We start from the raw sequence: 22,692 nt of genomic DNA on the forward strand, positions 1-22,692 counted from the left end.
TCTAAAGTCGCTTTTAATATTTTCTTCTAAGGATTTTTTATTAGATATGAAATTTTATAATAAATGACTATTACTCTTAAACTAACTGACCTTTTTTTTTTTTTTTTTTTTTTTTTTTTATGTGGGGCTCTCCTCGCCTGAAGGGCAAGGCCTACCCACTAAAAACCAGTCGGGTCCCTCTGGTAGCGCTTAGTGGGGCAGCATACGAGTCGGTGAATCGTTCGCATGCCTGCCCCCATGCAACGGCCGCAGCCTCGCTCTACAGACCCCTTCAAGGGGTCCTCTCTCCAAAGCACGCGGGAACTCCGCGCGCACTTCGGGCCTCAGTGTTAGGAAGCGGACGCCCCCGCGTCCACCTCCATGAGGCTAGCCGTTCGGCCGGGCCCAGAAGGCACCGGTTTCGACTTCTGCAGTGGCTGAGGGCAATCTTTCGTCCCCAGCATGTGGTCCGCTGCCTTTCCTACCGCTGAGCAAAGTAGACAGTGGGGTTCATTGGCGGGACATTCCTTCCTCTGGTGCCCAGGCTGACCGCATCGGAAGCAGAGCGCACTTCGGTCGCTGACGTTGGCAGCGCATTTGTGAGCGACATGCCCATCGCCCCAACAGGACACACACCTCAAAGGTCTCGGTTTTAGCAACGTAATTTGCACCGAGGCCCATCCTACAAGTAGCCGACGTAGACTTGCCAGCTGTTTCGCCGTTTTCGATGGCACCCGCGCGATGACACTGCGGGTGTCCCGGGTACCGCTTATTTTACCCACTTTGATCTGTTCTAGTGGGCACCCAGTTTTGATGGAGATAGCCGTCGCGAGTTCCGACTGTTCGATAGATTCATCCAAACCGGACAGTCGGATGTCTTCACTCTTTATCGGTCGCCTTATAGCGACCATTTCCGCTGTGAAAGCGGGGACATCACGGAGGGCAGCAGCTAGCCTATCCGCCTTCTCCTCCGCGTCTGGACCAGAGAGGACGAGGAGCTTCGCTGCCGTTTGACCTGGCTTAAAGCGGAGGCCGTCCATTATGCCCAGTTGGGCGAGATCCACCTGCTGCTTTGCAATGTGCATAAACCATTGGAAGTCACGAGGTGGATCCTGACGAGCGGCCTCCGGCGTAAACACGACCGAGATTGCGGCCGTTCTCGGGACACGAACCCTGCGGGCTTTGCCCTTTTCTCTGCCCGGCCCAGCCTTCTGTTGGCTGGGCGGTTTGACGCTGGTTAGTGGGGCTTGGCCTCCTTGCTTCTTACCCTTACCACGCTTTACAACCTCCGTCCACTCAGCATCCATGGACACGGGGGGTGGAGGAAGCGGGCGAGGTTCTGGTCTGGTAGGCATGGGGGCAGGTTGAGATTTGCCCTTACCTTTCTTTCTTACACGGCCTCTTTTAGGAGGCGACGCTAGTTCCACGGCCGCTACGAGAGGCTCGGCAACCAGGGATTCTTTCTGATTGGCGTGCGCCTGGGTGGCTGCGGTTGTTGCAGCATTTGCGGGAGTAGTTGGTGCACTCTTTACAGAGGGTGCTGAGGCAACCCTTTTAGCCGACGCCCGTGTGGTTGGGCCGGTTTGTTTTTTCGTGGGGAGAGCGGTTGAGTCCTCGGCTGGGGCCAGAACTTTCGCTTTATCTGCTGCCAAGGATGGGCGAAGGCGCTTTTCTGGGAGGAGTCTTTCCTCTATGCCTTGCAGTTTGGCGTCAACCATTGTTCCTACGTGAACCATTATTTCTCTCTCAATATCTCCCGCCTGTGTAGAACATACGGGAGGAGGAGCAGTGATGATGGCTGGGGTGACCTTGCTCCTTTCCTCTTTGAGGTTGCGAACCTCCTGACGAAGTTCATCCAATTCCTTTTTAAGGAGGGAGTTGGCAACGTTTAGTCTGTGAATTTCTTCATCAGGAGGCCGATCAGCCAGTGCCGTGATTGCTGCCTCGATAGTCAAGGCGGCTTCCTTAAAGGCCCCCTGCTCAGTGCCTCTGATCTTGCTGCACTTTCCCGCGCACTTGAAAACTGCCTGAGCACTTGTGCGGATAGTCTCCATCAGCTCTGCTGCAGTAAGTGTGCATGATTTATCCTGTGCGCGAAGTCGCGCCGTCTTCATTTTGTTAGTCAGTCGTATGGCTGATTCTTCGGAGTCTTCAAGTTTCTCCTTGGCGAGCAACCTTTCTTCAGCCCACTTCTGTCTCAATCCGATATATTCCCCGCTTGTTGGGGCTCTGCCACGGCCGCGGGGTTTTTTGCCGCCACGTGACGATGCTGTGTGTTTTGTTGACGGAGCTGATTCGGTTGACATGCAGGAGTCATCCGTGTCGGCTGCTAAGCATCTTTCAATAAAGCGATCAACCCTCTCAGAATGATCGGTTTCTAAATCCGAGTACTGTGACTCTTCCGACTCCTCGATCCGCCGCTTGGTGGCAGCCCGAGTGACGGAGTCCTCACTATTGATCCGGGAACGGCTGCGGGTAGTGGGAGTCAGATCCCCGGGTAGAACCGGGGGAGTCTCAACCACCACCTTTGCTGTCGTCAAGTTAGGGTTAATACTTTCGGGGACAGGAGTCACACCGCGGGTTGTATCCGTGGCAGTCTCAACTGTCTTTTTAGTGACCTGGTCGATTTTAGGTTTAGCTCCGAACATATTCCGAAGCCCTTGGTCAAAGCTGGTCAATTCGACCTTGCAAGATTTCGGCGCATTCGCCGGCGAAGACACAGAACACGGTGCGGCCCCCCCAGATACGTGGGCCGTGACCGCCGTAGCGGCAGAGGATTCTCCGGCTTTGCCGGTACCTCCCTGGGGTAGTTTAGTTTTCCTTGTGTCCATGTCATAGTTTACTGCTTCCGGGCGCAGCTGCCCACACCCTCTCTCAAGCAGGGTAGCGGCCGTACACCCTACGACCACGCGTCCCCTCGGCCCCTGTAGACCTTGGGATTGGGGGGGTTTTCTGAGATGTCCCCTGTATCGCGGCCCGGGCAAATGCCCCGACAGCCCCCGGCCCACTCCGTTGTGGGTTACGGGTCGCCCGACAGGCCCGCCGAATTGACGCAACCTGCCGCGCAGGTGAGAAGTCAGCCGCCTGCGTGAACAGACCACGCGGACGTTGCCCGGGGTGCACCACGTGGAGGTCCCTCACCATTGCACCCCAGTTGCTTACATCCTACCATATGTAGGTTTTGAGACAACTTTCAGGGTGTCAATATACAAGTATTTACAGACTAACAGCTGGGTATCTCTAATTCCGAGATTCTTACCTAATTTAAGCTTAAATGACTGGACTACAAAGTAGCCAAAAAGTTCGCAACACGTCTTTGTTACCATGAACTTTTTAACACTGACTGTATCTAGATAAAGTTAAAAAATAAAAGATAAAACTGTGGCGTCTTAAGTAGTTCTAACAGTAGTAAGTATAGAATTTTATTCTGAATCGTCTGGAGTTAGAAATATTTTATAGTTTCTGAGTCGTCTGGAGTGTATGAGAGCTGACTCGTAGACGTCTCATACTCATGAGTCAGCGGCCAGACACAACAAGAAGATTCAAAGTTTCTTTTGGTAAAAAACATTAACATCTGATGACCAACTAAGTACATATTTAGAGTAGTGGTAGAGAACTCAGCTACTACGTCAGAGTTGCGAATTTGGTAGTTGTATTAATCGCATTCGTTTTCAATGTCCAAAAAAGCGTATTTTTATTATTAAAAATTGACGGTACAATTAGTTAACTGCCCATATCATGAGATAGAGACATTTCACGACATGGACGGATCATCAATAAAGTGATCAATTTTGAGTTCTGGCTACGATATTTGTACCGTAGCATTGTCCCTTAGCTTTGATTAATTTGGTACTAGATGGCGATTGAAAAATGACGAGGGTGGTATTATTTTTAAGTTGCAAGTCGCTGAAACTGTAATTCAAAGTTGCCATGTGCCCTTCATCTTTAAAAGTCATAAATAACATATTAAATTACACAGACAAAGAGTATGTGAGTCAGTTTTACGACTTTGACCAGACGTCTGGGTCTACATAATATTGAAGTATACTGATTTATTAGTTGTACTGTAACATTTATATTTTAATTAGTGACTGCAACATGGTGTCACATTCAATGTGTTGAGTTAGCTATATTTTANTTATATTATCTGTGGCCATACGTACTCGACGGCGTCGACGCTCGCTACTACGAAGACTACGGAATTTATTACTGCTTGTGCTATTTATAGACGTAAACAGAAGCAATGGCAACGATGCGTACACCAGAAAAATCTGACTCCATGCCTGACATATCAACACTGGAAGACCAGCGTCCACCTGGCTCTTTAGCTGCTAGATCTAAAAAGAGGAAGACTGACGAACTTCACTCTAGTCAGTTCGAAATGATGTCAAATGACTTGAAAAATGACCTGAGAAAGGACATGACTGAGTTAATCAATAAACTGGCCAGCACTTACGATAGTAAAATTAATACGATATTGGATACCCTCAAAGAAATACAGCAGACTAGTAATATGGTGCAGGAAACACTGACATTTTTGTCGGAAGAAAATTCCGGATTAAAAGCTAAACTCGAGAAATTAGAAAATCAATCAAAAAAGGACAAAGAACATATAACCATAATTGAAAACAAGTTAGAAGAAAATCAAAGATTAGAAAGAAAAGCTAATTTTGAAATAAAAAACGTGCCACTGAAAGGAAGTGAAAATAAAAAAGATCTTGTTCAAATGGTGAAAAGACTATCTGATAATTTGGCGGTTACAATGGATAGATCAGACATCAAGGACATTATTAAAACAAAAAAGAAAAATCAAGAAAGAAGCACAATCATAGTGGAACTAACAAACACTCTAACCAAGACGGAAATCTTAAAAGCCGCAAAAAATTATAACAATAAAAATAAAACAAGCAAATTGAATGCAGGTCACATGGGCCTAACTTCACAAACGGACATTCCTATCTTCTTATCTGAAAATCTTACACCCCTGGCATCAAGACTACATTTTCTGGCTCGGGGCTTCAAAGAAGCAAATCAATATAAGTATTGCTGGACGAGCTACGGGAAGGTCTACCTGCGATTTGATGATGACTCACCAATTGTGCAAGTTACTCATGAAGCTCAGTTACAACAGTTAACAAAAAAATGACTACTTATTTGTGCGATATTAGTTTTTGCATCCCTGGTTATAAGATTAGTCTATAAGCAAGTTTCTATAATCTGTCTTATCAGTGCTGTGTACATGAAATTATATCGATTCATTCGTATTACTGGAGATAACTGTGTAAGTAGCCAGAAACTTACCTTCTACAAACAAACACAAATTATACAAACAACACAAAAACAATCACAATACTCACAACACTCAACATTACACGAATACTACAAATGCCTGCAAAAGAATAGTATACTGCGACGAACACCCAATTTACAATTCATTCAACCATCCAAAATAATAATAAAGATCAAAATATCTTACACCTTCCATTTATCACTCAGAGAAAATGGATAAAAGCTGTAAGGTCTTACAAGAATTAGACTCCTTACAACAGATAAAGTCATTGAGCTGCTCCATTGAACAACTTGTAGAACATGTTCCTGTAAGAAGACCAGATTGCTCACTCATCATCCAAAACATCAGAAGCATACACAAATCCTCTAATATTGACGATCTGGATATTAACCTCAACATGCTCCCACACACAATTGATGCAATAATCTTGAGTGAATGCAGAATCAACAACAGTAAACCTCTTCCTTTAAAGCCAGATTACATAACACATGGTTCTACAATAAAAACAAATCAAAACGATGGTGTAGTTGCATTTATAAAAGATAACATTCCTCACTCAGTTAAAGAAGTCTCACTCTCTGGAGCGTCATGTTTGGAAATAACTATGCTTTCTTACACAATAGTCTGCATTTATAGATCGCCGTCGGAAAAAAACTGAAGTATACTGATTTATTAGTTGTACTGTAACATTTATATTTTAATTAGTGACTGCAACATGGTGTCACATTCAATGTGTTGAGTTAGCTATATTCTANGGGCGCGGGCACGTCGTCGGTGACCTGCAGCGCCTGCAGCTTCTGTGTCACCTCGCGTCCACCGGCTTGATGACGTGACGTCACAGCGCAGCCGGCGCACGGTGTGACGTCACACGTACCTTATCCGCTAGAGGCGCGGGCGCGGGCGCGTCGTCGGTGACCTGCAGCGCCTGCAGCTTTTGTGTCACCTCCCGCGGGTCCACCGGCTTGTCTGAGCTCTCCACCTTCTATAAAAAGGAAAAACACTTAAAATGTTGCCCTTATGGAACCCTTCTGAAAAAAGAAAGAAAAACTTGAAATGTTGCCTGTAAGCAGCCTTTACACGTCACTTGTGGAGTCCACATCATCATCAAATTCTCAGTCTAGACGGCACCAAGCAAGCTCTGGCATTTTTCACTCAGCCTAAAGGAGATATGTTTGAGACTCGCGTGCTGAAGGTTTTTTGAGTGATCTTTAATACTAGATATTCTTCGGTCACTGAACCCTCGTTTGAGTACTAGACGTCCTCTGCGGTTTTCCATATACGGTTGAAAACACAATACATGCTCCTTACAACCCAGAAAAAGTTACCGGAGGAGCCGAAGAGAAAATCACAATGAAATCTCAGCGCCGATTTGTATCAACCTAATAAACAGAGTTATTAGATTTCTGATACAACATTGAAGAGTATCTTCATTATAGGAATCAAAAGCGGTAAGTCTAATGTGTATAGGCACAGAATAATAATAAGTACTACGTACAGAAGTTTTTCTTCGCGAAGGTATTTAAAAAAATGTATGCTCAATGTCATTTACAATATGGTGTAATTTAGCCTGTCTCAAGAGTCAAGCACCATTTTGTTGACAAACGTCAGTGATCGGCACTGCGCCGAAGCTATAGGGCTGACTTCGGTAAAATGATGTGACGTGAGGTGCCAAACTGCGGAAAATGGCGGAGGAAATACATGATTTAGCATGAATTATCATGAATAATATTAATTACTCATTTACCTCTCAGTGTCTTGAGGCAACTTAAAAAAGTACATTCTGTGTTTTTATTATTATTTAGGCAGTTAAATACTGCACAGTATTTAGTACACCATTTTCTTCCATCATACACAAGAATACGCGTGCGTGAGTCAATGTTCGCTCGTATGTGAGGCCTAGTCGAATAGTATCCTGTAGGTGGGCCATCGTGTGTGTTTTGTTTTCGATGTAAACTCGCGGAGATGAACAGGCCTGGTATAGGCGTATGTACAATACCTTGTTGGCGATTTCTTTGTCGACGCTGGGCTCCTTGGAGGCGGCGGGCGACGGCGACAGCGTCCGCCCCGGCGACGCCGACACAGACTTGCCGCGCGGCGTCTGACGGAAAAAAACATCATTTATCATCAGATCACTTAGGCTGTGGTCTCCTAACGCTAGCTATAGACGCCGTAGGCCGTGTCACGCCTAAGCCGCGTCACAATACTTACTTTCTTTCAAACGTTGACGTCGGCGTATGGCGTCGATAGGAACGTTTGACGCTGACGTCATAATGTCGCGTAGCGTTTAACAGGAGACTAGCCTTATGCCCGTTTTCACCATCAATCCCAAATTTCGCCATTACTCCTCACGTTTGCCAGATGGTTGGGGAGACTTGATCTTTTCAGGTTTCTCCCTTAGTTTCCATTCAAGAGGAGGGATTTCTACTCTGCTGGATCCACACGACACACAACTCTTTCAGGACAGCAGGGCCGTCGTGTCGAGAAAAGGTACGAACGTGTGACCTAAATTACTTCATCTACTAAGAGTTATTCATTAAAATTACTCACTTTATCGTGTTCTTTGGATGGCTTTGGCTTTCTGTGTACTGGCGGCTTGCCTTCTCCTGGAGCCAGTGATAATGCTGTAAACAAACAGATACTGTACTGTAAATAGGTGCATCTGGCAACCCTAGTCCCACATAACCCACTCTTGTTATTTACTACATAAATAGGTGCATGAAAATAAATATCAGTTTTTAAACTGCGACTGTGATTGATTGCGCCGGGAGAACTACCATGGAAGTAAATGGCTTGATTGGTTGAAGTGGTGTTAAATACGAGTACTGGTTACAAAATAAGATCATCGTGTGAGGACGGCCCTTTACTATTTCGTTCACTGTTTCTAGACTTAACAGCATAGGTACCAAGCGAGTAGTGCCAGTTGGCTCAATGTTGAAGTATACTGATTTATTAGTTGTACTGTAACATTTATATTTTAATTAGTGACTGCAACATGGTGTCACATTCAATGTGTTGAGTTAGCTATAATTTAGTTTTAAGTAAATTTGTACTTTTCGAATTATTAAAGATTGGACATTCAAACCCTACGCATGTCTTTCACTTAACATACCACATGGCGACCCTGCCTAAAGAAACTGAAGATTCAAGAACAACTGGCGAAAATCAACCGGCAAGACTCTAGAAACTACGAGAAAATTGAACAAATTATTGAAGAACATTATTAGCTGCATTTCAAAATGGGACACAAGCAAAGCAAAGAAGAAGTTATCATCGCTCAAACTGCCAGCGGCGACGCCCACACGCAAAAAACTTCGGGTCTACAACTTGCTGAAATTCTGGTGATCGCAGTACTCATCATTTTGGTGGTTTCACTCGCATACTACCTCTTCAAAAAATGCCGTCACCAAGCTATGAAAGCATTGCGCCGTGAGTTGACACGTCTTAATTTGGCCAACAATGCCACGTCAACTCTTGAGCTAACGGCCACACCTTAAAGAAGAATTGAAGGAGCGGAGTCCAGGGATATCCCGGCCCACGGAGTCCAGGGTATAGCCCGGCCCATGTTGTACATATACATTTATATTTTAATTAGTGACTGCAACATGGTGTCACATTCAATGTGTTGAGTTAGCTATATTTTAGTTTTAAGTAAATTTGTACTTTTTGAATGATTAAAGATTGGACATTCAAACCCTACGCATGTCTTTCACTTAACATACCACAATATTATATTTCATAGGTAACAAGGATAGTTGAATGCAATTTGGATTGTTTGCAGTCTGGATTGCAGTAAAATAACATAATAATGTGACTTTTTGAAACTTTTTGAGACATATTATTTGAGAAAAACAACTATATTTTGGCGTGTTATAGAAATGCAGTGATCAGAAATAAGGTAGCAAAAATTTGGAACTGTTACTAATGGGACCTTATTTTTTACCAAATATACAAAAATGTACCTACCTACATCATTGTCCTGATGTATCTGTAGTTACAAATTTTATAATAATACCTATCTCAATTCCACAAACCTGCTTCCACCATCTTTCTGTTACCATGCAACATAAGTTTATCCCTATGCAGTCTAATATAAATAAATATTATTTGATAAGTAAACTAACTTTACTTTTATTTCTCAATAGCTAGTTCCTCCCAAACATTTCCATGGAAAAAGCCTACAGACCTGAACAAAATTTTCCAGCAACTTATCTGTCATTAGATATGCAACGCGTATCTTCCATCTTTCAGAGTTCAGGTCATGACGTCACACCCTCACAGACTTGATTGCATAACCCTGAGTCATCGTGTCAATACCCAGTCATGAGGGGAGACAGACTTAGGGGGGAGGGGGGAGGGGTGTCGCGACACTGACTCACTGCACTTACAAGTTCCATTTTTGATTTTACTTTCGTTACATGGATTGAGACAAAGCAGAATTAACTGCAAGTTCAACTTGTAAACTTCTTAGATCTGAAATTGTAGCCTGTTTACAAAAGCTACAAAAAAAAACAAAATTGTTTATTTGTGAAACATACTCGTAGGTAACAATTACCTAAAGCTTATCTCAAACTGGCATCTTGCCGTTAGATTTTTTGTTCCTATTTCTAACTTTTTCCATGGGCTGTCCAAAAAACTAGCACAAAAAATAAGAAATCGTCTAATTCGGTTAAGCTAAATTTAATTTCAAGTGATATTCAGTCATAAAGTTTGTGAGGCCAAAATGTATCCAGAAGAAAAAACATAAGAATAACCTACATAAACCATGAAACAATTTAGAATCCACCATGTTAGGATATGACTTACTATTAAGTAAAATCCTAGATTCCTATCCCTTTTTATTTCCTAGGAAAAACTGACAGAAAATAGGTCTTACAAGCTACAGAACAGTAATACTCGTATGTTTAATTATTTGACTATCGTAATTAATTTACTTTAGATTCATAATAAATGTAACTTATTACCTGTTAATTATAAAATATACAACTCACATGACAAATCGTACATTGCACTTACTGACAAATGAAGCAAAAATTGTGTTTCAGTCGTAATAAGTAATACCAACATGAAAATTAGCGCTAAATATGCAACATGTAGTGATGGCAGCACATTAAGGTAACACTGACACTTATGCCGTTGCAATAAGTTCGATTTTTCAATAAAATTGTATAAACTGTTGTGTTGTCTGTACTTATGACTCAAGTTTGAAGGTTGGTTACGTTTTGACACAAGGATATTTAAGTGCGTTGCCCTTATGTTGGCAATAAAGTTAACAATGTTGTGTACTTAAATAGTTAGTACGCCCTTGACATTGCAAAGTAGGTATTATGACTTGAAAATTCTTTATCATGAGGTCTTTATTTACCAGAGAAAAGATAATATGCATAGAGCATTTGGTCAAGTAACTTAGTAATCTATGGGTTGGAGAGACCTGATGTTCGTATATTTAAAAGTATGAGGTCAGTTTGACCATAAGGATTTCAAAAGTGTACAAAAAAGTATTTTATCTATCTATCTATCACAATACGTACCTATGCGTAGGGCGTAAAGGAAATGAACAGAAAAGAACTTTCAAACATACTCGTAGGTTCAATATGAGATGAGTACCTAATGAAGAATAAATTTGCAAACTTTGTAATTAAATATTAATTATAATTAAAAAAATATATACAATCACTTCTTTCAGGAACAGTAGAAGCCACACATTTGTAAAAACAATGGTCTTTTATTACCCAAAATGGTCTAAACAAAATTTCCCTTTACTCGGATTCGGAAACCATACAATCTGGAAAGTTTTCTAAAGTTCCCAGATTGCCTTGGAAATTTCCATTGTTGACAACAACACGTGTTTCATAACTGTTAAAATAGCTCCAGCAAAAAACTGTCAAAGGGAAGAGAAGCGCCTTTGTTTAAATAAAAAAAAAAAATGTTGACGTTGATGATTTTTTACAGATTAATAAAGTAAATGATTTACGGGATAAATCTAGGTAAAACAGAAAAATCGCCATGAAGGTCACATTATATTTTATAAAACAAATTAAAAAGTACGCAACACTTTTCAAACCCTACGAATTCTTCTCTGTTAATAACTTATCATACACCTTTGTAAAGAATAACCCTTGGTTGCACTCTAAAGTCTGGTCGCCGAGCACAGTGCCGCAGTGAGTGTGCGAGCGCGACGGCATTATAATTACACGCAAGCGATAAGGATGGGTAGCTTGAGGTCATTGGACAAAATTCTACGTGCCCGGCGACCAAACTATAGCTACTACCTACCTACTTTAACTATCGATCGTTCGTTTCAGCCAAATGACGTCCACAGCTGGATTTGTGTTGTCCATACCGATCGGCGCTGCGCTGCCCGCATCCAGGTACTTCCCGCGACCTTCACCAGAACTTTAACAAACGTCAAAAGTTTGTCAAACTCCATACAAAAACACCGCTTAAAGTTATAGTTAGGTGATGCAACTCAGCCTAAGCCTTTTAGATAAAATAACTGAAATACTTTTCAAAATCCAAAATAAAGCTATGATTCACTATGAGAACCAAAACTTAGATTAGGCAGACTTAGACCAAATTATAGTCATTAAAAATTAATCTCGTGGGTAACACTATCAATCATTTCATTTTTTACGGTCCAACATAATGCCATATTTAATAACCAATGCATGTTGCAAATTATTAAATTATTGTGTCATAATGCAGTTAATTATAATACAAATATGCATTTTAATAAGGAAGTTTTACAAAGAATTACATCAACGAATTAACAATAATATTTAACGTGAAATCAGACATTAGGTATGTGAAGTACCCATACCTACTCGTAGGTAAATACACTACCTTAGGTAGAGTTCACAGTGAAAATGTGTTTGTGTTTTTTGTATAATTGTTGTGTACTACTGAAAGGCATAGATACCGTTTCTAGATCTTTATCTGTTAAGGCCATCCAAAGTCCTCATTCAAAAAAAATATATGATGTTAATGTGTGAAAAAAGGTCTACTCATTCTACTTTGATCACCTGGCTTTGATCACCCAGATCATCTTATTCATGGGTGATCAAAGGACTTTTGATCACCGGGGTGATCAAAGCCAGGTGATCAGAGTGCAACAGAAAAAAAAAACATGCATTAAGTTTTGTGAAAAAAATCTCATTTGTCATATTGGTCTTCCGGTCAGCAAATTAAGTAGCAAGACCACAGAAAATATAATACTTAAGTGAAAGTTTGAGGATGCCCGAAATTCTTCAGCCTTTCCGGAACTAGGCTTTGTGACCCTGACTGTAGTAACACAACTGAAACATCAAGCTGTTCTCATCAAGTACTCTGTGTATTGTAGCATTTGAGTCCCGTTGCTCTTAGTTTAAAATACTAGGTTCTTTGTTATATAAGATTTTAAACTTTCGCGTTCCATTTCAATTAAAATAGTAGTCTGCTTGTGACCACGGCTGCAGCATCGCAGCCGTAACGTCAAGTCATAAGTACATAATGTAACTTATTAATAAATGTCGCGTCAAGACCCGTGTCTTACTATTTTAGGTTCTTTGTTGACTATGAAACCGTAAAATCGCTAATCTCACCGCTACCTCTTATAACCATGACCATGACCTCATATTGTGTTCCAAATTTCATACAAAAACATACCAACCGTATTATATCATGATTTATTTTTACATTATTACGTTATGTTGCACATAATAATATTATAGTATAGTAAACAACTGATATGAACTCAATCATTTCCATGAATATTATGTTCGGGATTGGGTAGTTTTCAGCAGGAAAATGTTATTATTTAATGCTTAATAACATTATGTAAGAAGTATAACGTACAGGATTTTCTCGTTTTATAAAATAGGTTCAATAATGTAATGCTTACAAGTTACCTACGGGACTATTCCCACCTCTCGTTCCCACCGCTGCAACTCCTGTGTAGCCAGGATCTACAGCTTGACCGCCAATAAAAACCCAACCAGTGACGGTGAAGTTTTCGAGTAGGTTGTATAGTAGGCTATTTACTTTCTTTTTTAAAGTTTGAATTTTCTTTCTATTAAAGTGTGACTTTAAAGTGTGACGTGTATTTTTACCAGAAAAAGTTTTAATTTTTTTTTGTGTCAGTAAGTACGTAATAAAAAAAAGTAAATAGGTACATAGGTAGCTAGGTATTTACTTTTTTTTTCTAGTTTGAATAATTTTCTTCGTTTTAAGCGTGGCGTGCAGTGCATTTTTATGTGGCCAGTATGTTGTGTGGACAGTTTTTTTTTATTAAATAAGTATTTAATACTGCCTACCTCTAAACAAAACAAATGCCTACCTCGATCCCTTAAAAACAAAACAAAAACAATGGAAGTAGACATGCATAGAAACCGGTATCGTCAGCAAAAAGCAGCGAATTTCTTTGCAAATCAGTCGAGCCGGCTGCATTTTGACTGGGGTCAACGAACTGCAAGGTGACCGTTGTGTCTCTACGACCTGCCCCAACGAGTCCTTGGTTCGATTCCTAGAAGCGCACAATAGTCTGGATATCGTCCGGTTAGCGAATGTTACGGTAAATGTGATAAATTGAAAATTATTAATAATTACCGGTTATTATTATTAATAATTTCCGACAGTCGAGGTAAAAGTAAGAAATTAATGACATTTATCAGTGATTATTTAATAATTATTTAACAATGTAATCTTAGTACTAACAAATATCATAAAAGAGAACACCGGCTCGTGTACAGCCACACATTTTGAACGTTTTGATATCATATACTAATATAATTTGGCATAATGAGTTTGGAATGTTTCCTGCGTTAATATTACTTTGCCATGATGCCCATAAATATTGTTTTGATTTAAACAGTCAAAATTAGGTTAAGGTGTGGCGGGGGTGGCCTACCGCCTAGTTTTTTTACATACATAAATAATTTCATATTAATCACATAATAACCAGTAATTATTAATAATTTTCATATTTATGACATTTACCGTAACAAATAAAAAACTGCATAATGGGTCCATGTATCGATGGTTACGTAAAGCGAATTATATGGTAGGTTCGGGCAGACATGTTTTTTGCGGACCGTACGCGTTAAAGGGGTAATTATTATGTTTAAGATACTCTTTTTAACAAGCTTTTGGGGATTAAACATGTTTTGAAAACGTTTTCTGGCTGTGTGCATTTTTATAAGATACTAGCTGTGCCCGCGACTTCGTATGCGTTAATGTATAGAGTGAAGTGATACCCTAAAGCCTTCCTCGATTAATGGACTATCATTCACAATTTTTTTTTAATCGAAGTAAGCGCGTTCAAGCAAACAGAGTCTTCAGCTTTATAATATTAGTAGTAGTATAAATAAAAAGTTGTTATTTTGTCTAAATCAAATGCTTTTTTATCCGGTTACAGTAAAAAAAAAGGTTGATCAGTATGGATTATAAATATTACGTCAATACATATCTTTTTATTGACGTTAGCTTTTAATCATTTAATTTTGATCACGATCAAAAATATTATTTTAATCCAATCAAATGATATTGCACTGTCATAGAATGACGCAAAACATCATAAATGTAAGTTTTGGCAGTAAAGATTATTCTATTCTATAATTAAACTGTTTTGTTCTCTAACGCCCAGAACAGACGGTGAAACGCAACTGCAACGAAACTGCAACTTTCTGATGATTCTGATGAATGAAACTGAAACTGACTCTGTCTCTCAACGGACGCTATGGCAGAAACTTAGATGCAACTCAAAAGTAACTAGCAGTTGCAGTTTCGTTGCAGTTGCGTTTCACCGTCTGTTCTGGGCCTAACTAATATATGGTGATAAATTTTTTGCAGGTAAATATTAGTACCAAATGAATCGTACAATTGCTTCTGTACTCTAGTGGTACCTAGTTCGACTCCCAGTATTTTTATGTTTCGGCAGTTGGTAATAGGATAGAAAATTCCCTCAAGATTGAAGATTCCAGGTGCAGTTCGTTTCCACTTTCGCCTGATCATCACTTTCCATTAGGAGAAATACATGCCAAGAATTTCCCCGTTATGGTTAAAAAAAAAACTATTTATAATTCAAAATTACTCAAAGCAAGCAATTTACCTTAATTGCGTACTAAAAAAAACACAAATACATTACAAAACAATACATTATCACAGTTATGTACGAAATAACATTAAATACTTCCTATTATAATGCAATGAAGAATGTTCACTAATTTTGTTTTTTAGCTTTCTGTATTCTCTGTTAAAAATAAAAAATACACGTGAAAGAATTATTTCGATACGTTAATTAGTTTCCAAGATATTGAATTTTAAAAGTGCGGGCGGCGGCCGGCCCGCCATTTTATTCGCGTGACGTNAGCCTACCCGTCCAGCAGCGAGCCAGCCAGGTCAGCCAGCCCGCCAGCTACGATGACCACAACGGCCAGCTATCGTATTCCTTGCGTTTAAGATGTTATTAAGTAAGTGCTATTTTTAAATATTGTTTCTTTATTTTATTTTCGTAACATAAATGTATAAAAATACACTCATTGTAAGTGCTCTTTGTACGGAAATAATTACTTAATTATTATGAGTGATGATTTAATTAGATTGCGAGATACGTTGAAGTATTATAAAGAGTATTTGATAAAACTAGGTCCTGAAAGAAGGAAATCAGACCTAGCCTTGAAAAAGTTATATGAAGTAAAAGTTGAGTATAATAAATTGGGGTGTATTTTATCTCAAGTGTGTCAGCAAATAGAAAGTTCAGAGATTAGTTCTAAAGGCACTGTTTTTATTAACCAATTAGTAGAGGAAATTAATGAATATTATAATAAAATTGTTTCATTAGTCAGTGTACAAGATACAAATATTTCAAAAATGGCGAATGAACAATTACCTAATTTTGACATTAAAACAGCCATATCCTTGTTACCTGTGATGACGGGACAGGAGTCAGTTACTAAACAACTAATAGATGGCATTGAACTTTACAGTACTATGATAAGTGAACAGTCAAAATTGCAATTAATTACATTTGTACAAAAAACTAGACTGTCCCAAAGCGCTAAATTACGCATGGACTCTAGTTATGATAATGTATCTGATTTAGTGAAAGATATGAAGTTAAAATTACTGCCGAAACTCTCATCTGTTGCTATCCAAAGCCAATTGCTGCATTCGAAACAAGGCCAAAGGTCTATCGAATCATTTGGTAGGGAGTTAGAGAATCTATTTGTGAAATTGACGTTAGCACAAGCCGAAGGCGATGACAGTAAGTTCAAAATATTACGTCCAATTAACGAAAAAATTGCCATANTAGGTAATTACTTACATACTATACTACAATCCCGACAATTTTCGTCACTGTCAGAAGCAATAACTACAGCTATTGACGAAAATTCAATGTCAACCGAACACGAGGTCATGAAAGTTAGACATTTTCAAAATTCAAATGGCGGATATCGTGGAAATCGTGGTAATTTTAATAGAGGTAATAGCCGAAATTCTTATCAAAATAATTATAATAGGCAAAATTCGAATGTACGCACAAATAATTTTAATTCGCAGAATTACAATTACAACAACAACTCAAACTTTCGTAATAATTTCAACCGATCAAATAACTATAATCGTCAATGTGAATAACAATTGGCGGAACACTTTAGGTAATTCGAATCAAAGTATGAACGCCGGCCGCGGTCGTGGCTATGATGACGCACGATCGCAAGGCGCGCCGCGCGTGCACCTCGCTCAGCAGTCTTCGGACGGAAATGAACCCGAAACCGTTTCCAATAACATAGAGTTTTTTCGAGGCCAATGAAAAAAGTAATTTCATTTTGAGTTACAATAATAATAGCGTAATCTCAAGCTTAATTGATAAGGATATACAAGTTAAGTTACTAGTAGATACTGGCGCCAGTCTTTGTGTAATTAAGTATGAATGGATTAAACACTATCCGAATATAGTAGATAAAATAATTAGGGATAGAATAACCATTAAAGGCATAAGTGGTAATTTAGTTTCAATAGGATATATTTTGATGGGAGAGTATTTACTCAAAAATTCTATATTTTTGAAAATATGTCATGTTCGGCCGATGGAATATTAGGCCAAGATTTTTTCTTAAAATATGACGCAGTAGTGAACTATAAAGATTGCACCTTAACTTTATCATATAAAGGGTGTTCAATCACAACCGAGATAATTGGTAATAATGGTTATGTTCACACTATACCGCCGCGTTGCGAGATTATTAAATACATTCCTACTAACTACTGTAGTGATTGTGTAGTGTTAGCAAGCGAAATCCCTTCGCATCCCGGAATATTCATAGCGGGAATTATTGCAAAACCAAAAAATGGTAAAATTGCAATACGTATCTTAAATACGACCGATAAAGAACAACTTATTGACTTTTCGTATTTAGAAGTGCACAGTTTGAATTCTTTTGAGATGTGTAACTTTAGTGAAAACAACTTATCTGTTAAACGAGTTAAAACATTGTTTGAATTACTTGATTTGAGTTCATATTTAAATAAAGAGGAGCAGATCAGTATTGAAAACATTTGTGCGAAGTACGCCGATGTGTTTCAATTACCAGGAGATAAACTATCAGTTACCAACTTGATGGAACATTCTATTAAATTAAAGGATAATACCACTCCCATTTATAAAAAGCCATACAGAATACCACACGCTCTTAAGTCAGAACTACAAAGACAAATACAAGACATGTTAGATAACGACATTATTGAGGAATCGACATCTGAATGGTCTAGCCCCGTTCTACTTGTTCCCAAAAAGTCTGATAAAACCGGTGAGAAAAAATGGCGACTAGTGATTGATTATCGACAATTAAATAATGTTATTCAAGACGACAAATTCCCATTACCAAATATTACTGAAATCCTAGATTCTCTTTCAGGTAGTGTTTACTTTTCAAAATTAGACTTATCACAATCTTACTATCAATTATCCTTAGATGAAAATAGCAGAAAATACACAGCTTTCACAGTCGATAAAATGTACCAACTTTCACTAGATAAAGAATCAAGGAAAATGACAGCTTTTACAACAGATAAGACTTATCAGATGAAAAGATGTCCTATGGGATTGAAAACCAGTCCTAGCGTATTTTCCAGACTTATGACGATAGCGATGTCAGGGTTAAATTATAAGCAGGCATTTGTTTACTTAGATGACTGCATAATAGTTGGAAATTCATTAGAATGTCACAACAAAAACCTAATTAGCGTCCTAGAACGATTTCGCAAAGTCAACTTGAAACTTAATCCACTCAAGTGTGAATTCTTACGTAATGAAATTATGTATTTAGGCCATAAAATAACTTCTCAAGGCATTTTTCCCGATCCATCAAAAATTGAGGTTTTACAAAATTACCCCATGCCCTTAAACACCGACGACGTAAAGCGATTTGTCGCCTTTGCAAATTATTATAGAAGATTTATCCCACGTTTCGCTAGTATAGCATATCCATTAAATAAACTTTGTAAGAAAAATGTACCATTTATTTGGTCACCCGAGTGCGAAACTGCCTTTCACACTTTAAAACAGGCGCTTTGTAACCCACCTGTACTACAATATCCCGATTTCTCTGAGAGTAATACATTTGTATTACAAACAGATGCTTCAAAAACTGGCTTAGGCGCTATCTTATCAAATAAAAATGGAACAGTTGTTTCATACGCTAGCCGCAACTTGAACCCTGCTGAAACAAGATATCCCGTAATTGAATTGGAATTACTTGCAATAGTATGGGCTATAAGACATTTTAGACCTTATTTATATGGTAAAAAGTTTAAAATTTTGACCGACCATAAACCACTTATTTATCTTTTTAGCATGACCGATCCGTCAAGTAGATTAACAAAATTTCGTTTATATTTGGAAGAGTACGATTTTGTCATTGCACATGTTCCGGGAAAGGATAATGCTGCTGCAGACGCATTAAGCCGTTTACCGATGACTTGTACAGAATTAAAGCAATTAAATTGTAATATCGTATCGGTCATTACTAGAGCACAACAGCGACAAATTAATAAAAATAAAAATATCACGGATCTGACAAACCAGAACTCTACGATTTCAAGGCCTGATCAACCTAAAATTGTAGAAATTCTGAAAAAACCTTCTAATGGAATAGAACTTATTATTTGTTCAACAAAAAATGAGTTAGATTTGATGAATTTTAAAAATGATGATAGTATAATTAAAAGCCAATCAGGCAATTGTATTTATGTGACCTCTAAATGTTGTATTTACCTATTTTCTCGATCGTCATCTACTTTCAAAGTGCTGACGAGAGAATTAGTGTTATTATGTAAACAATTTAATATTCACGAGCTCGTTATTGTGAAAAGTAAAGACAATGAAAAATATATTCAATTTTTATTGAAAGAAATGGATACTGTGGAGATGCCACGTATCGTCGTAATTAAAGATGTATTACGTGTTACTAATAGAGAAGATAAAATATTAATTTTGAACGACTTTCATCTGTTACCTACGAGTGGCCACGCAGGCGTTAACAGAATGATAAATAATATTAAAAAGTATTATTTTTGGACAGGATTAACAAATGACGTCATTGACTATGTTAAAAAATGTAAACAATGTCAAATTAATAAGTTTACTAATAAACAAATTAAGGAGCCCATGGTCATTACGACAACGGCTAACACCGCTTTTGAAGTTGTAAGTTTAGATTTAATAGGACCTTTAGATGTAGATAATTTTAACCATAAGTATGCATTGACGCTTCAATGTAATTTAACAAAATTTGTTGAAGCTTATCCATTGCAGAGAAAGGATGCTGAAAGTGTTGCTAAGAGTTTTGTAGATAATTTTATCTTAAGATTTGGCTTACCACATTCAATTATTACAGACCAAGGAACAGAATTTACTTCATCAATAATGACCAATATTTGCAGAATTCTAAAAATAAATAAACTACAGTCAACTGCATACCATCACGAAACAATAGGTGCATTAGAGAACACACATAAAAATTTAGGAGCTTTTCTCAGAATTCAGTGCGAGTCCAATAAACAAGACTGGAGTGCATGGTTACCCTACTGGTGCTTTGCATTCAATACCACCGTACACACTGAAACGAAGTACACACCATACGAACTAGTATTTGGAAAATTATGCTCATTACCTAGTAATTTCAATTTACCTATTGAACCCTTGTATAACTATGATGATTACCCTTTACAAATGAAGTACCGTTTACAGAGAGCACAAATGGAAGCCAAGCAAAATCTTTTAGTTAGTAAGGAAACAAGAAAAATGTATTATGATAAGAATTGTAATTCCATTAGTTATAAGAAAGGAGATTTGATATTGTTAAAAAATCAAGTGGGAAATAAACTTGATAATGTTTACAGTGGTCCATATGTTGNTTCATCCCACGTTTCGCTAGTATAGCATATCCATTAAATAAACTTTGTAAGAAAAATGTACCATTTATTTGGTTATATACATTATAGACTAAGAGCTAGTGAACGCCAGACCTACGTCATTTTGTAAAAGCTGAAAGTTTGTCAGCGTATGCTAACCTAACTTTTACGATGGCTTTTTCTGTATATTCAATAGACTGTAATTCTACTTACGTTATACGTACCATACAATCTGATTATTATCTACCTACACTATAATATTATAAAGAGGAAAACTTTGTTTGTTTGTTTGGTTGTAATGAATAAGCTCAAAAACTACTGGATCGTTTTTAAAAATTCTTTCACCATACGAAAGCTACATTATCCACGAGTAACATAGGGTACATTTTATTTTGGAAAAAAATATGTAGTCCACGCGGGTGAAGCCGCGGGCGGAAAGCTAGTGTATAATATTTGAGCAATGATTAGAAGTTGTTTCCACATCAGCCAGACAGTTTTGACAGTTCCAACTTCTTGCCAGACAGTTTTTTTAGGATAGCTGCCAAAGCCACGATGACCCAAACTTCATGATTCACCAACATTCTATCCTATATTGGGAGCCTAAGCTGACAAACTTTCAGCTTTTATAAAATGACGTAGGTCTGGCGTTCACCAGCTCTTAGTCTATTACAAACATACAGAATTACCCACTCTCTCATTTACAATATTAGTAATTGCTTTTTATTATTAGTGCTGTTACTTAGTAGCCTACTTTTCCTTACTAGGCTAAGCTTGCTAGACTTGAAGACTATTTCTTAATTACCATCCTGTATTTAACGTTAGTTATGCCTAAAGCTACGTGTACTGGATATAGTGCTTGTAGTTTGTGCCATAACAAGCCGCGAGCCTAAAGCCTGACATCCATCAAGATAATATAGTAGACTCTCTTATAACTCACATTAAAAATATTATACGTAATAGAATTCAACACACCCACTAAATTTAAAATAACACATCTCTGCTGCATGTACATGTATTTGGAAATGTATGGTTTTCCTCAATAATGAAGATTAAAGCTAATTAAAAAGAAATGTGGTACAATCACATTAAATAGATACTAGGTACTACGTGCTTACCATTCAGAGTTTACGTCATAGACGTAAAGCTACTGAAAACCAAAGCTTAAATTCATCATCATCATCATCTCAGCCATAGGACGTCCACAGCTGAACATAGGCCTCCCCCAATGCTTTCCATGTTACCCGGTTAGTAGCGGCCTGCGTCCAGCGCTTTCTACCTGACATAGCCCGACGGATTAGCAAGCTGAAGTGGCAATGGGCAGGGCACATAGTACCCAGAACTGACGGCCGATGGGGCAGCAAGGTTCTGGAGTGGAGGCCGCGTACCGGAAAACGCAGCGTGGGACGTCCACCCACAAGGTGGACCGACGACATCATAAGCTTAAATTGTTTTAAGTAAATTAGCCAATTTTCACATTTGAGGCATTTGGCTATGTTGCTAAGTTAGCCAAATTCTCACTGCTACAGGAACACTGGTTTAACTCAATATTAATGCTCGGCGCACGAGCTCGCCAATATTGTGCGGAATCTAATATACATGATTATCGCATCACGACAAAGGGCTGGATGAGTGATTGACATTAATGACTATAACAAAATACCTCATAGGTTATTCTATTGACTTTTTGGATTGTATAGTTCTAGTAATTTGTCTTCTATTAATTTTTGTAATAGTAAAAGTTGCTATTCATTGTAATTATGTTGCAAGACTAATGTAATGTAATGTTGGTCTCCTACAAGGTGGACCGACGACCTAGTGAAGGTCGCGGGAAGCACCTGGATGCGGGCACCGGTCATTGTGGAAATTCTTGACTTAAGGTCCTATGTCCCCTAGATGGGGCAGAGGGCGTCCACAACAGTCTTCCATCGCGTTCGGTCTTGCTGGTTCGGTGAAAATCCAAGGAGGCTTTTTCCAACAGCAGACGTCATTTGGCTGAAACTAACGAACACTTTACGAACAATTTTAACTTTTAACTC

General features: G+C 38.7%; 2 protein-coding genes across 2 annotated transcripts; both read right to left on the reverse strand.

Annotated features, from left to right (window-relative positions):
- Nucleotides 1-329: 329 nt before the first annotated feature.
- Nucleotides 330-2,810, reverse strand: LOC114364404 (uncharacterized). Its single transcript, XM_028320556.1, has one exon. It carries the CDS (start codon nucleotides 2,808-2,810, stop codon nucleotides 330-332), a length of 2,481 nt encoding a protein of 826 aa, XP_028176357.1.
- Nucleotides 2,811-6,104: 3,294 nt separating this feature from the next.
- LOC114364411 (uncharacterized) lies at nucleotides 6,105-9,313 on the reverse strand. The gene is made up of 4 exons (XM_028320569.1): nucleotides 9,301-9,313; nucleotides 7,817-7,890; nucleotides 7,266-7,367; nucleotides 6,105-6,251 (listed from the first exon to the last, which is right to left on the reverse strand). Exons 1-4 carry the CDS (start codon nucleotides 9,311-9,313, stop codon nucleotides 6,105-6,107), a joined length of 336 nt encoding a protein of 111 aa, XP_028176370.1.
- Nucleotides 9,314-22,692: the final 13,379 nt, after the last annotated feature.

The sequence above is a fragment of the Ostrinia furnacalis genome, unplaced genomic scaffold (assembly GCF_004193835.3).
Source record: "Ostrinia furnacalis isolate ACB-3 unplaced genomic scaffold, ASM419383v2 OfSCF0419, whole genome shotgun sequence".
NCBI classification, from domain to species: Eukaryota; Metazoa; Arthropoda; class Insecta; order Lepidoptera; family Crambidae; genus Ostrinia; species Ostrinia furnacalis.

Coding starts and splice junctions, on each gene's coding strand:
- LOC114364411 (XM_028320569.1), bottom strand. Junction 7,368..7,816: donor CATCCAAAGAACACGATAAA/GTGAGTAATTTT, acceptor TTTTTCCGTCAG/ACGCCGCGCGGCAAGTCTGT. Junction 6,252..7,265: donor ACAAAGAAATCGCCAACAAG/GTATTGTACATA, acceptor TCCTTTTTATAG/AAGGTGGAGAGCTCAGACAA.
- LOC114364404 (XM_028320556.1), bottom strand. CDS start 2,810: ATGGACACAAGGAAAACTAAACTACCCCAGGGAGGTACCGGCAAAGCC.